Source organism: Madurella fahalii (assembly GCF_045866475.1).
Source record: "Madurella fahalii IFM 68171 DNA, scaffold_2, whole genome shotgun sequence".
Lineage (NCBI taxonomy): Eukaryota > Fungi > Ascomycota > Sordariomycetes > Sordariales > Madurella > Madurella fahalii.
In genome coordinates, this window is record NW_027263972.1 from 7,824,606 (window position 1) to 7,836,707 (window position 12,102).

The 12,102-nt window shown below is 56.1% G+C and overlaps 4 protein-coding genes across 4 annotated transcripts; 1 reads left to right on the top strand and 3 right to left on the bottom strand.

Annotated features, from left to right (window-relative positions):
• Window positions 1–3,990: 3,990 nt before the first annotated feature.
• MFIFM68171_05074 (uncharacterized protein) lies at window positions 3,991–6,972 on the bottom strand (the record flags this gene model as incomplete). Its single annotated transcript, XM_071060494.1, has 3 exons — window positions 3,991–4,092; window positions 4,163–6,784; window positions 6,871–6,972. The coding sequence occupies 3 exons, from the start codon at window positions 6,970–6,972 to the stop codon at window positions 3,991–3,993; spliced, it is 2,826 nt and encodes a 941-aa protein (XP_070916595.1).
• Window positions 6,973–8,118: 1,146 nt separating this feature from the next.
• On the bottom strand, window positions 8,119–8,619 carry MFIFM68171_05075 (uncharacterized protein; the record flags this gene model as incomplete). The annotated part of the gene is made up of 2 exons (XM_071060495.1): window positions 8,119–8,385; window positions 8,449–8,619. 2 exons carry the CDS (start codon window positions 8,617–8,619, stop codon window positions 8,119–8,121), a joined length of 438 nt encoding a protein of 145 aa, XP_070916596.1.
• A 481-nt stretch (window positions 8,620–9,100) lies between these two features.
• Window positions 9,101–10,603, top strand: MFIFM68171_05076 (uncharacterized protein; the record flags this gene model as incomplete). Its single annotated transcript, XM_071060496.1, has 2 exons — window positions 9,101–9,204; window positions 9,457–10,603. 2 exons carry the CDS (start codon window positions 9,101–9,103, stop codon window positions 10,601–10,603), a joined length of 1,251 nt encoding a protein of 416 aa, XP_070916597.1.
• Window positions 10,604–10,687: 84 nt separating this feature from the next.
• On the bottom strand, window positions 10,688–11,628 carry MFIFM68171_05077 (uncharacterized protein; the record flags this gene model as incomplete). The annotated part of the gene is made up of 2 exons (XM_071060497.1): window positions 10,688–11,453; window positions 11,522–11,628. 2 exons carry the CDS (start codon window positions 11,626–11,628, stop codon window positions 10,688–10,690), a joined length of 873 nt encoding a protein of 290 aa, XP_070916598.1.
• Window positions 11,629–12,102: the final 474 nt, after the last annotated feature.

Here is a 12,102-nt window from a genome sequence, read left to right on the forward strand (position 1 = left end):
CCGCACGAGGCCTGAACCGGAAGCTCGCTCGCAGCGGCGGTGAGGGACTGCAGTCGCCTACAATGCACAAGGGACGGAGCCGGGGACTGCAGTGGTTGTAAGTCTAAGCAACACCTTCTCCCTCCAAGAAACTGTATGACCATCGGGCCGGATTCAATGAGAGATAAGCTACAGTAACCCTCGAAGGCCGCTACCTCTCATCAACCCCAAACCCTTTGCACACGCATCCCAAAGGATGCGGGTTCCGACTGTCGCTATGCAGCGTCAGAGGGTGCCAGTGCGGCTTTCGGAATGCCGCAGTGAGCATTTCTTCCAGGGCAAATCAACATCCCGGCAACACCGTCCGTATGGCTCGTCTAAATATAGCTCTATTTGTTCGCTTTCCCAATCAGGAGCGGCACGCGCAGGATGGATCCATGTGAACGGTGGTAAGAGAGCGGCTGAAGGACCGTCGAATCTAAGGCTGCACCAGCACCCACTGCCACTACCATGGGCATATCATGGTACGCCTTGTCCAATCATTGGGCTCGTTAACATTCTTCCATCCTGGCCATCCCTAAATCCTCCTTCTCCCTCATAACACCACCCGCCATGCTACTCGGTGCTGTCTCGCTCTTTAGCCAATGTGCTGAGGGAATGGCACCGCCGGTATTCGCTGACATGTTGCATACCCAAGTATAGTACAGGAAGGGGCAACGGTGAACTGTTTGCCCGTGTCCGAGGTTACTAGGAGACGCCCGGTGTGATGTTGCCTACGCCGTGTATGTTTTGTTTCCGGCCCCGGGCCGGAAAACCCGTGGGCTTTGAACACACTTCCCGAACCCAATGAGACCCTCATCACTAACACATCATGGCAGAGTCATCGCATAGTCTGCATCATGCAATACGCTCTGCCAGGGTGGTTAACTTCCTCGACCCGCCGGATCCGTAGTATCCAGCCACCCGTCCGGCGCACCCCCTAGGGTTCAACGGTACACAGCAATAACAGCAGCAAGACAGCGGGAAACATCCAACTGCCTCGCCAGCTTGCCGTACCCCATTGGCCGAGCTTAGCTTTCATGGCACAGCATTGCATTGCATCGCACCTGGTCATTGCCTGACGCATGCATCTGTCTCTAGTTCCCCGCCTAATACCAAATCACGGCGGAAGTTAGGATTATCCGTCCTTCAGTCTTCAGTCGATTGTCAACAGGAGTAGATGCCCTACAGAGAAACAGGGTAAAACCAGGGAGGAATAAGGCCGATCTGAGTCCGCGGATGCGTGCTTGTGAGGTTGAGAGAATAACAGTAAGAGGGAGGACGCCGCCGGTATTACCCCGGCTGCAATGCAGAAATGTCGCCTACTCAGATGTTTACCTGTTTGGGAATCTTCAGTTTCGCAAGTAGTTTGGGCGGAAACGGTTCGTTCATGCGGAACAGGGTGTTCACACCTTAGGTCTGATGATAAGCTAAGTCGCGCTGACCAACTCGGGGTACAATGTGGCCGTGAGATGGGATCGAGGGTGTGCTGCATCCCCTTGTTTATTCATTGGAGAACAAAGAGATGTTCTCAGAAGCAGAGTGTAACGTAAATTGCATGAAAAAAGAAGTCATTCGGGGGTATCACGGCGCCAAGGAGATAACCCCTGAGAGCTTCAGCGGCAACCAGGTCTTTTGTTCGATATCCCCAGAACCAAGTACACAATTCAGCGGTCAGAGTGGTTCCCCACATCCAGTCAAATACTGAGAAAGTTGGCCCCCAGCTAGCAGATATAACATGGGTCTGGCTCCGGTTGCCCGGTGGCTCTCGGATATACGACGGCCGGGACCCATTTTGATATGGCTACCCTGCTTAGTGCTCACCAAGTTTGCCTTTCGGCTTGCAAATCCTCGTGCTGTTAGAACGCTACAAGTGTTCTCGACAAATACGGCCGCTCAATTGCCCCAAGAGGGTTTGCCAGGTCAGCAAGCCACGAAAGGGACGCGCCGGTAAGGGCCGCGTATAAGGCACAGCGGCGACGGGCCGATTAAGCTCTGTACACAGACACCAAGCACGACGGTTGATGCATCGTGGAACTGCTGAGGTAAGACTCAAATCAGGAAAGCGATATTGGAGGGAGGTAATGTTGCAGTCTTGAAAGTAAAAGAATGCTTACCGACTGGGCCCTGAGCTTGCCACCATCTCGCCTTCGCTACGGTGACTAGGCGGAGTGCATCGCCTTGAAGGACCAACTGCGCACAAAAACGATGTTCACAGCACGGGTAGATCTCCGTTGATCGGGGGAAGATGCGTAGCCCCTAGCGAGGGTCCTCCAAAGACGTGACCTGGTTTGCGTCTTGCCGATGCTCAGCCACCATAACAACCCAAGACGTACGTATACCCGTCCGTCATTGACACCCCAATTGTCAGTGAAACCAAGAATCTCGGTGTAAAAAAATTGGGCACTCGACTACGCCCTTTAAAAGTTACCCTCCTCTTCCGCCGTGGCTGGTTGCTTCAGATACGTGGTTCCCCCCATCGCAATCACCCTTCGATACCCATTCTAGATAAGGGATCGTGGCGCGCGCAGTTCTTTGGCCCCTTTAATCAGAGCTGCCGGTGGTGGAACGGGGCGCAGCTCATCACCCCGAGAGGCAACACTTCCCCATTTGAAGCGGCGCGGCGCGCGTCACGCTCGCTTACTGAGCCGGCAGATCTCCCTTCATTCCCGTTCCTACGCTACGTTACTGCGTCCTATATCCCAAAACGAGTAAATAACCGCCGACCTGGCGCCTTATTCAGATTGAATTAGGTGTGGTTGCTTTCTGTCTCGCGGCATCCGATGTGGCAGTTGCCGGATCCCGGGCAACCACGCGTACAGGCTACCGAGCAAAAAAAGCAAGGAGTCCACGGTCTGAAACGACGCCCTCATCATATTGATGGAAGCTCGCAGCTACCTAGCTACCCGAATTACTATCTAACTGCTGGGTAATGGCTTGGAGCCTGCCAGCTATCTATGTACCTATCTAGTCTCTTCCCGTCGTCGTATGTACTACCAAGCTACCATACCCATCACGATCTGTCCATCTCGGTCCACCTTTGGCCTCGAGTATCGCATCCCGTCCATCCCACAAGCCTTTGCAAGACTTCCAGCAGGGAAACTACCGCCCCATTCCCATATCGCATCACCAATGCCACGACACCAAGTCCGCCCCTTTTTCCCGAATTGTTTACTACCCCTTAGCTCTCCTGGCTCCTCCAGAATTGGCCCTATGCCGAATACCCCACACAGCCTGCCCACCAAGGCAATGATTATCAGTACTGCCTGTCCCAATCCCTATCTCCATCCCACCTCCATTCCCACCCCTCCGCAGTTCCAAGAGCTCCGTCTAGCGCTCTTCCCATTTATCACCTCCGTCCATCCATGAAAGCACTTTACCCAACCGTCCGCCCACTCGGGCGCCATTCACATCCTCAGACGAAAAGGAGATCCTGTTATTCCTCCTGTTCCTCTCGCTGTGTCATCGGCAACGCACCATGCTATCCGTACCACTTCGTACTGACGCGTCCCTCGCCCCAGCGCTCACCATTCGGTTTTGACCCTCAGGCAAGAGAGAGTCGAGCACGTCCGCGAAACCAACCGTCCCACCCTCCCACCCGCAATAAAAAAGGAAAAAAAAGAGAAAAAAGGGATGATAAGAAAGAAATCATGGCGAGAAGAACAAACCAAACCAATTGACCTCTCTGGCCTTCAGACTCTCAACCGAACGATGTCCCATGTCTACGACGTGAACTGCCCAAGGAGTCACAGGGTATAGATTCCTGATTCCAAACAACCGACTGCTATCTACTTGATATGTGATGAATGACGTTGTGACGGGCAACTGGGTTGCAAGATAACGTAAACGTAAACGGCCCTCTAACAGATTGAATATGTGTGAGAGGGTCTGTGTGAGCCAATTCCTTCTGAAATCGGTTCCCCCGTTGGTCAATGCACCAAGGAAAAGAATGAAAGGAATCAACACTGCTTGTTATATCATGTAAGTCGATTTAAGCGCCTGCTGATCCTGCGGCTGCAGCTGGGCGACAAAGTTGTCGAATTGGGGAATCAGCTGCCGGTAGACGTTCAAGACCTGGAGAAGAAAAGTTATTTTAGCATGCTGATGTTTTGCTAACAAAGGGGCTGGGAAGAATACGACTCACATTCTGGAGAACGTCGTGTAACTCACGCTTGACGGGGTTGCTCAGTTTCAGATCACGGTATCTTGCGATTGCCGTGAAGTAATGCAGTAGGTCCTTTTCTATCGACTGCGGGTTCTGCGCCACAACCATGCTGAATCCCTTAAAAGCCGTTGCCTTCTCCTCGGACGGGTCGACTTCATCCATGGACTTGAGGAACTCTTGGGAGAACTTGGGCAGATGAGGGGCAAGTAGCTCATAGTTGTCGAGGCCTAGTCGGCCCAGCGCAATTGCGGCATTCTCGTTGACGCCAACCGGCACGACAGGGTTGGAGATGATCTCGACGCAGCGCTGAAGCAGTTCGGGTACAAAAGGTGCCATATCCTTTTTGTACTGCATGGCGATCTCGCCGGCGCTCCAGCAGGCGTTGTTAACGACGCTGAAGCTGCCTTCAACCTCCTCGTCCAGAATATTCTCTAGGTCCAACCGCTTGAGAAGAATGGGCAGGATCGAAGGAAGGAAGGGTTTCAGTTGTCCAAACACAAACTTGGCGCAGTCGCCGAGGAGGGCGTACGCCGATTGCTGCACCTCATCCGCGGGGTCTTCCATGCAGAAGCTCAAGAGCTCGAAGAAGGCCGGCTGGCTATTATCAACCAGCTTGGCCGCCTTGGCGTTGTCAAGGGCCTGGATGATGGCGCTCAGGAGGTCGAGGCTGGTCACCAGAAAGTCCTTGTCGGGCTGGTCAAAATCGGGGTTGTTGGTGGCGGCCATCGACTGCTCCAGGTTCTGATGAATAATGTTGACGCAGCGCCCAAAGATGGCTTCGGCATAGGGGGTGAAAGCGTCGCCAAGAGCGACGGCAACGTAAGAAAGGCATTCCAGGAGCGGGAACATTTCCCTGGACTGATCCGGCACCTTCTGCCACCGGTCAATAAGGGCGGGCATCAGCTGGTTGCAGAGTTCAGGCCGCGCCAGCACGGGCCCAACGTGCTCAGCCAGTGTCTGCACACAATCATAGAGAATCCACCTGTTCTTGTCCTTGTACTTGCTAAAGCACAAGACATACTGTTGGATGATGGGCCCGCAGAACGGCTCGAGCTGCTTCCCCGCTTTTTCCTCCAGGTTGGCCATGGCCGAAGCACCGGCCTCCTGCACTTTCTTATTCTTGTCGAGCATTTTCCTCAGGATGCCATCCATGAGGGGCATGAAGTAGGTTTGCCTTTGAGCGGGGTCTCGCAAGTTGGCCGCCCAGGCCGAGTAGCGGCCCAGCGTCCAGCATGTTATTGTCCGGACGACAGGCTCAGGGTCCTCGAGCAGACTGATGAGATAGGGTATCAGTTCTGGGAGGTGGGGAATCACGACATCCATGCAGCCCTCGGCGACGGCGCCGAGCGCAAGAACGGCTGCCTCCCTGTACGGCCACTCTGTATGTTTCAGGTTGGTCTGCAGGTAGGGCAGGATGGAAGTGAAGACGGCGCCGCCAAAGTCGGTGGCGAATACGTCGAGCGCCGCTGCCGAACATTTGCGGAGCGTCCACTTCTCGTCTGGGTTCTCATCGCCCTCTTCATCCAAGTCATCAATCTCGCCCTCCTCGAAGTCGTCGTCCATGCTTGCCAGCTTTTCAAACACGTTGCCGTTCTGGTTGCCGTCCCCAGATCCTTCGCCGTTGGCGCCGCGCTTTAGGTTCTTCTTGGCAAATCCCGGTTTGATGTCCTCTTCCCTGTCCTCTTCATCTTCATCGTCCGATGCCCCACCTAGTGTAGCGATGTCCTCTGGGCTGTACACCATGCAGTCCAGTAAGACGGGTATGATCTTTTGAATGTACGGCTCGAGGTTCTGCCACAGGTTGTCGTGTTCGCCGACCGAGAGCCAGAACTCGGCCGCCTCGCAGGCGAGGTCCTCGTCGTCGCTTTTTTGTTGCGTGATGATGTAGTCGACCAGCCCGCCGAGATGGGGCAGGAGCTTGTCCGGCCGGGTATCGACGAGACGAACAAACGCGCGGCAGACCTGACGCCGCACATCGGCCATCGAGTCCTCCGAGAGATAGAAGAGATGCTGGAGGAGATCGTCGATCGAGTTGAGCATGGCCTGGGATTTTCGGGGAGTGAAGACGTTGATGGCCGTCAGTGCCTGGGCGCGGACCTTGGGCAGAGGGCTCTTGGTCGCGCGGATGAACTCGGGCAGGAGGAAGTTCAGGGGCCGCTGGCCATTGTGTTCTCGTTCGAGCAGCTTAGTGTTGTCCTCGCAAATCTTGGCCATGGCGGCCATGGCGCCCTCTTGGGCCTCATTCGATACCTGGCCCGATTGATTGCTGAGCAGCTTCAACAGCTCCTGCAAGAGCTCTGGCCAGCTGTAAAGGCCTCCCCGACGGATCATCTCGGTCGCAATGTTGCCTGCATAATTGCGGATCTGCGAGTTCTTGTCCTGGATACCCAGGGGAATGGCGAGCTTGATCAGCGTGAGGCTGGACTCGGGAATCTGCTTGTAGTTTGATTTGACGTTGTTCTTGAGCATGATGGCCGCTGCCGAGCGGACCAGGTGCCAGTCATTGGCAGACAGCGCTAGGCCCTGGGCGGGCTCTGCGCTCGAGAAAATATAGGCCAAGTAGTTGTTGATGTCCGGGTTTGCTTTTGCTTGGGACAGCATCTACGCGGAGCACCTCAGAGTCAGCTCCCCCATCGTCGCCAACGCTTACTTCGGACCGCAAAAGGATTTTCCATTCGTAAACTCACAATCTCGGCCTGTTTTTGCGCGGCCTTATCGAAACCGCTCAGCGAGTCCTTGAGACAGCTCGCGAGCGTCTTCAAGGACTCTTGGTTGGGTTGCCAGTCCATGGCGGCAAACCGACGTCGACTATCGCGGGGCGGGGCTTCTGGTGCGGGCGCTTGGAGTGGCGGCCAGCGCTGTTCTTGGATGTTGGAAACGTCCCAGGAATCGAACTAGGGACCGAATGGCGGCGAATGCGACGGTCAATTCGCGTTGGGCATGGATACGTAGCCACCACGACGCCAGATTTTTTGTGCTTCTTTTGGGGTTCGGTTTTTACTGTTGAAGGTTGGTGGTGCCGATGGCATGCTGCCGCTTCGCAAAGTGGGGTGAAGCCAGAAGCTGTTAGCCCTTGGGTTTTCAAATTCAGGTCCCGTGGCTTGTTGCACAAAAAGAGATTCCAATCAGAGGCTAAGCACGAAACGAGGCGCTTGCCACCACCCAGCAGTGCCGCAGGCCTTCGGGACCCTTGTCAGCCTTTGAAACCGTTGTTATTGTTGGCCTTTATTTCAGTAAGCTCTGGTCAAAGTTTGACTGGTTGATGCGGGGTGTTTCAAAAACCATCCGCAAATGTTGGCTTTCCCAACCTCGAGTTCTGCGCCGTATCAGCCGTGAAGAAGGCGCTGGAGCTCCTCTCTGGCGGCGTGGGGCGGACGGTGGGGCTGCGTTGGGCAACCGCCAACAGTTCCTTTCTCAGCGGCCATGACTTCCAGCAGCCCTCACTGTCATTGCAAGAGGTTGGTCGGCCTTGAATAGCGATACTACGAGAGGCTGATTGTGGCACGTTGAGATTGTTAGTTTATCCCTAAATACGCCATCAATGAAGGCAAGTGATTGGCCGCCTCTGAAAGCCTGTGGTTGGAAGCACTGCTTGATCTTAGTAACAACTGCGTCTCTCAGGCTGCTCTTTTGACGAAATTCTTGTTATTGGCCGTATGCCAGTGTCTGAGAGCCCCACGAGATGTTCTCATCTGCCACCCATGCTTGGGTGCACGGGATATTCCTCCGTCCTAACATTGTGCCTAGGTTACTTGAATGCGGGCAGTAGACTCTGCAGAAATCACCTGTCCTTCTACGCTCCAAGGCGGCGTGTCTCGGTGACTGCGGCCGATTGGGTGGCCGCATGACTCGTATAAATGGCCGTCTTCACACTGGTCAACACGACACGGTGTGCTTCTAGGTTGCATTCCAAGACGGATCGATAAGAGCGCTCCTCACCCGCGGATGCCGTCGGAGGGAGTTTCGGCGGATTCAATGACGGGCTGCAGCTTGGACAATACGACCTCGACGACCTTCTTGAATGTCTCCATCTCCTCCTCAACAGTGCCCCCGAGACCGGTGCTTGCAAAGCTTATCGAGTTGCCCACGTAAGTCGGAAGCTGTGTCTTTCTTGCCAGCAACTTGGCTAGTCGAGTTGTGGACTCCAGCGTCGGCTCCACAGTGCAGAGCGGTGTTGATAGAGGTTGGCTTGGGTTGTATTTCTGAGCCAAGTTAGTTCGCGGTTGTCGTGGCAAAAAGTGTAATCGGAGAAAGGGTGGGCAGACATCAGGTAGAGCGTAGACAAATGAGCCTAACGGGGTGGGTGTCGATGCTTCTTCCATGGATGCAGTGGTGAGAAAGAGAAGAATGACCTTGGACTTGACAGTTAAATGGATGTAGATTCGCGAGTCTAGCGACCGCGGTAGCGGGACAGACAGCTGAATAGGGGTCTCCATGATTCTTCCGGATCTGAGATGTAGTTGAAGAGTCGCTCGGCAGCTAACCACTTCCAAGTCTCGGCGATGGAGGGTTGACCGGATGATTGGATGCGGAGTTAGAGGGTTAGGGTTATATATCTGTCAAAAAGAGAGGAGCAAATGGTTCTGCGCAAAAGTAGTGCAACTCTGCCAATTTCGTGCAGTTTCCGTGGTTGCGAGATAACTTTTAGTTTCCGGGTTGCCGAACCCCAAAACGGGTCGAAAACGGCTACCCCGGGGCGTCCTTAAGGTTCAAAATGTCTGGTGGGCTTCGCAGTCGGCGGGGCCGGTGCTATGGTCAGCACCGGAGACACAAGAGCGGGTGCTCCCCGACATTCCGTCCGCCGATAACCCAAAGCAGCCGATGCAGCCATCCGACGGCTTCCGGCTCCGCTCACTTGACACGATTACACAGCCTCTTCGGCCGCCTGTGTGGTCTTCCCCATAATCATCCACCGAAATGAATCCTGAAATGGCCGAAGAGGCGGGATGGACCGGTGTCGAGAACGATATCGACGACCCCGAAGAGCTACAGGTCATCTATCGCACTCTCGATTCCTACCAGTGAGTAGTCCCTGGACTATCTGTTTGTTGCACTCGTCGACGCTGCATCTTGCCTCACCCGAGGGTATCCTTTTTATCTCCCGTTGTTATCACGCTTCTTGTGGCAAACGCTCCTCCCTCTCACCTCTCGGGTTTTTCTTGATCTGGCAAGCCACTTCACGACGATAAGGCATTAGACTAGACCTCCATCGTATTCCGGCCTCCTGGATTACGTTTCACATCGTGGCCTTCTCGATGCTAACTCCGCGGCAGGCAATATGCCAAGGTCGCTCACTTCCAGTGCACGCACCTGCGCAGGCAGGCCTTCTATGCGCTCCCGCAAGCTCACTGGCAGAGACTTGCCGCTCCCCCGTTCAACTATCTGGACACGCTGGACAAGATAGACGATGCTATCGGGTCCAATGCCGATCTTGCACACATTATTGTCAAGACTGGCCTCCAGATGTTCCACGTCGGCGCCCAGTCCGAGACCGGGGAGCCTCGAATGCCTCCGCAATGGAACGAGTCAGCCAAGCCCAACGACATTGACAAGGCCCGCAGCACCCTCCGCCAATTCTACCGAGACTGGTCCGCCGAGGGCGCAAGTGAGCGCGAGACGTGCTTCGGCCCCGTCATGCGCGCCATAGCCGCCGAGCAGGGGGCCCGAGGGCCGGCAGATCCGCCGCTTAAAATCCTTGTGCCGGGCGCCGGCCTCGGACGCCTCGTCTTCGAGCTGTGCCTGAGCGGCTACGAGGTCGAAGGTAACGAGATCTCATACCACCAACTGCTTGCGTCGTCATACATTCTCAACTGCTGCGAGCGCGCCGGGAAGCACACCATCTACCCCTGGATCCACACCTTCTCGAACCACAAGACTCGGGCCAACCATTTGCGCGGCTATGCCGTCCCGGACATTCACTGCGCCACCGAACTCACCCGGGTCGAGCAAACCAGGCCGGTCGGCAAGATGAGCATGAGCGCCGCCGACTTTTTGTGCCTCTACAGCCAGGAAGACCGGGCTTCAGCCTACGATGTGGTCGCGAGCGTCTTCTTCCTCGACACGGCACCGAATCTCATCCGGTATCTGGACACCATCTTCCACTGTCTGAGGCCGGGCGGCATCTTGGTCAACATTGGTCCGCTGCTGTGGCATTTCGAGAACCGCGTGTACGAGAGAGATGACACCGAGGACGGCGATGGCCACCGCGGCACCGACACATCGGGTATAGCGGACCCTGGCAACTTCGAGCTGACAGACGACGAGGTGATGGAGCTGGTGCGCCAGACCGGGTTTGAGATCGTCTCCCGCGAGACGGGGATCGACGCGCCGTACATTCTGGACACGGAGTCGATGCTGCAGACGGTGTACAAGGCGAGTGCATGGGTGGCGCGGAAGCCGGCAACCGCAGATGCAGCGTAAATCAGCGGTTTCCTAGTGTATTGTAGACAAGATAGATACCTACAGAAACGGTGGTATGTGATGACACAGCAACAGGGTCACCCATTATAGTTTCGCATCAGGTTGGCCTGCCGACACATTCAATTGCCCCCGCGACCACAACGCCCCGCCATCGATCTCGATCGCCGCGCCGTTGACATGCGAACCCGCCCTACTCGCCAGATAGACGACCACGCCTGCGATATCCTCGGGCCGTCCCAGCCTTCTCATCGGGTTCGCCTTGGCTATCAGGTCCACCCCGCCGGCCATCTCCAACAGCCCATTACTCATCTTGCTCGGGAAGAACCCGGGGCAGATACTGTTGACCGTGATCCCCCTCGGGCCCAGCTCCACGGCCAGGTTCCTCCCCAGGTGGATAACCGCCGCCTTGCTCGCGCTGTACCCGTACGTGCCCTGCCGGCCCAGCGACCCGACCCCCAGCCCGGACGTGCTGGCCGTGATGATGACGCGGCTCGGGTCGTCGGCGCTCGCGCGCCTGCCCAGCAGCGGCGCGAACTCCCGGACCAGGTTGAACACGCCGCGCACGTTGAGGTCCATGACCTTGGCAAAGGCCGCGTCCGGGTGCGAGTCGAACTTCTCGCCCCACGTGGCGCCCGCGTTGGCGAGCAGCACGTCGACGTGCTCCGTCTGCGCCGAGACCTGCTGCAGGAGGTGCTTGATGCCTTCGAGGGTGGCGCTGTCCGCCGGCACGGGAATGGCAGCGGCACCCGGGCGGAGGTTGGGCAGCGCGTTGAGCGCCGCGCAGGCGGCGTTGCAGGCCGATGCTTTGCGGGACGAGATGAAGACTTTCGACGCGCCCGCCTGGAGGAGGCTACAGATATCCACCCGGATTAACATTTTGTTGTGAATATTAATGGGAGAAGAGAGGAGATGGCCTACGCAGAGGCGGCGCTCAAGCCGAGGCCGCGGGAACCGCCTGTTACGACGGCGACTTTGCTCTCAACGGAGAAGAGCGAGGGGAAGTCGTGGAGCTGTGCTTCGGCCATGGTAGAAAAGCGTCGATGTAACTCTGCAGTGAGCAGTTGGTATTGACAAGTCGTAACAGACCAAAATCCAAGAGCACGTTGTCTAGAGTCAGGGCGGTTAGGGAGTCAAGATATATATGTAGAGGCAAAAAAGGGGGTCGTATTGTTGCCGGCTGTTTCTAGCTCTCGGGGTTCCGGCCCCCTGGTACCGGGACGGCCTTGGCCCATGCGGGGATTCCTAGTTGCCTCGGCATGGCGCTCTGCATTGGCATCGATCGGCCCCGCGTCGGCTGTCGGTAGTAGCCGCAAGGGACGTGCCCCGAGGCAGGATTCGGCCGTTTTGCAGGGGTTTGTTGATTCGTCAGAGGGTCTCTTCCGGAATCTACATCCATACCTCTCCCACCCCTCGACAAGACTTCAGCTGGTTTTACCTGGATGTACACGTACAATGATATCGCACTGCGTGTCTTGGTTTTCTTTTTCCTTCTTCCCTCT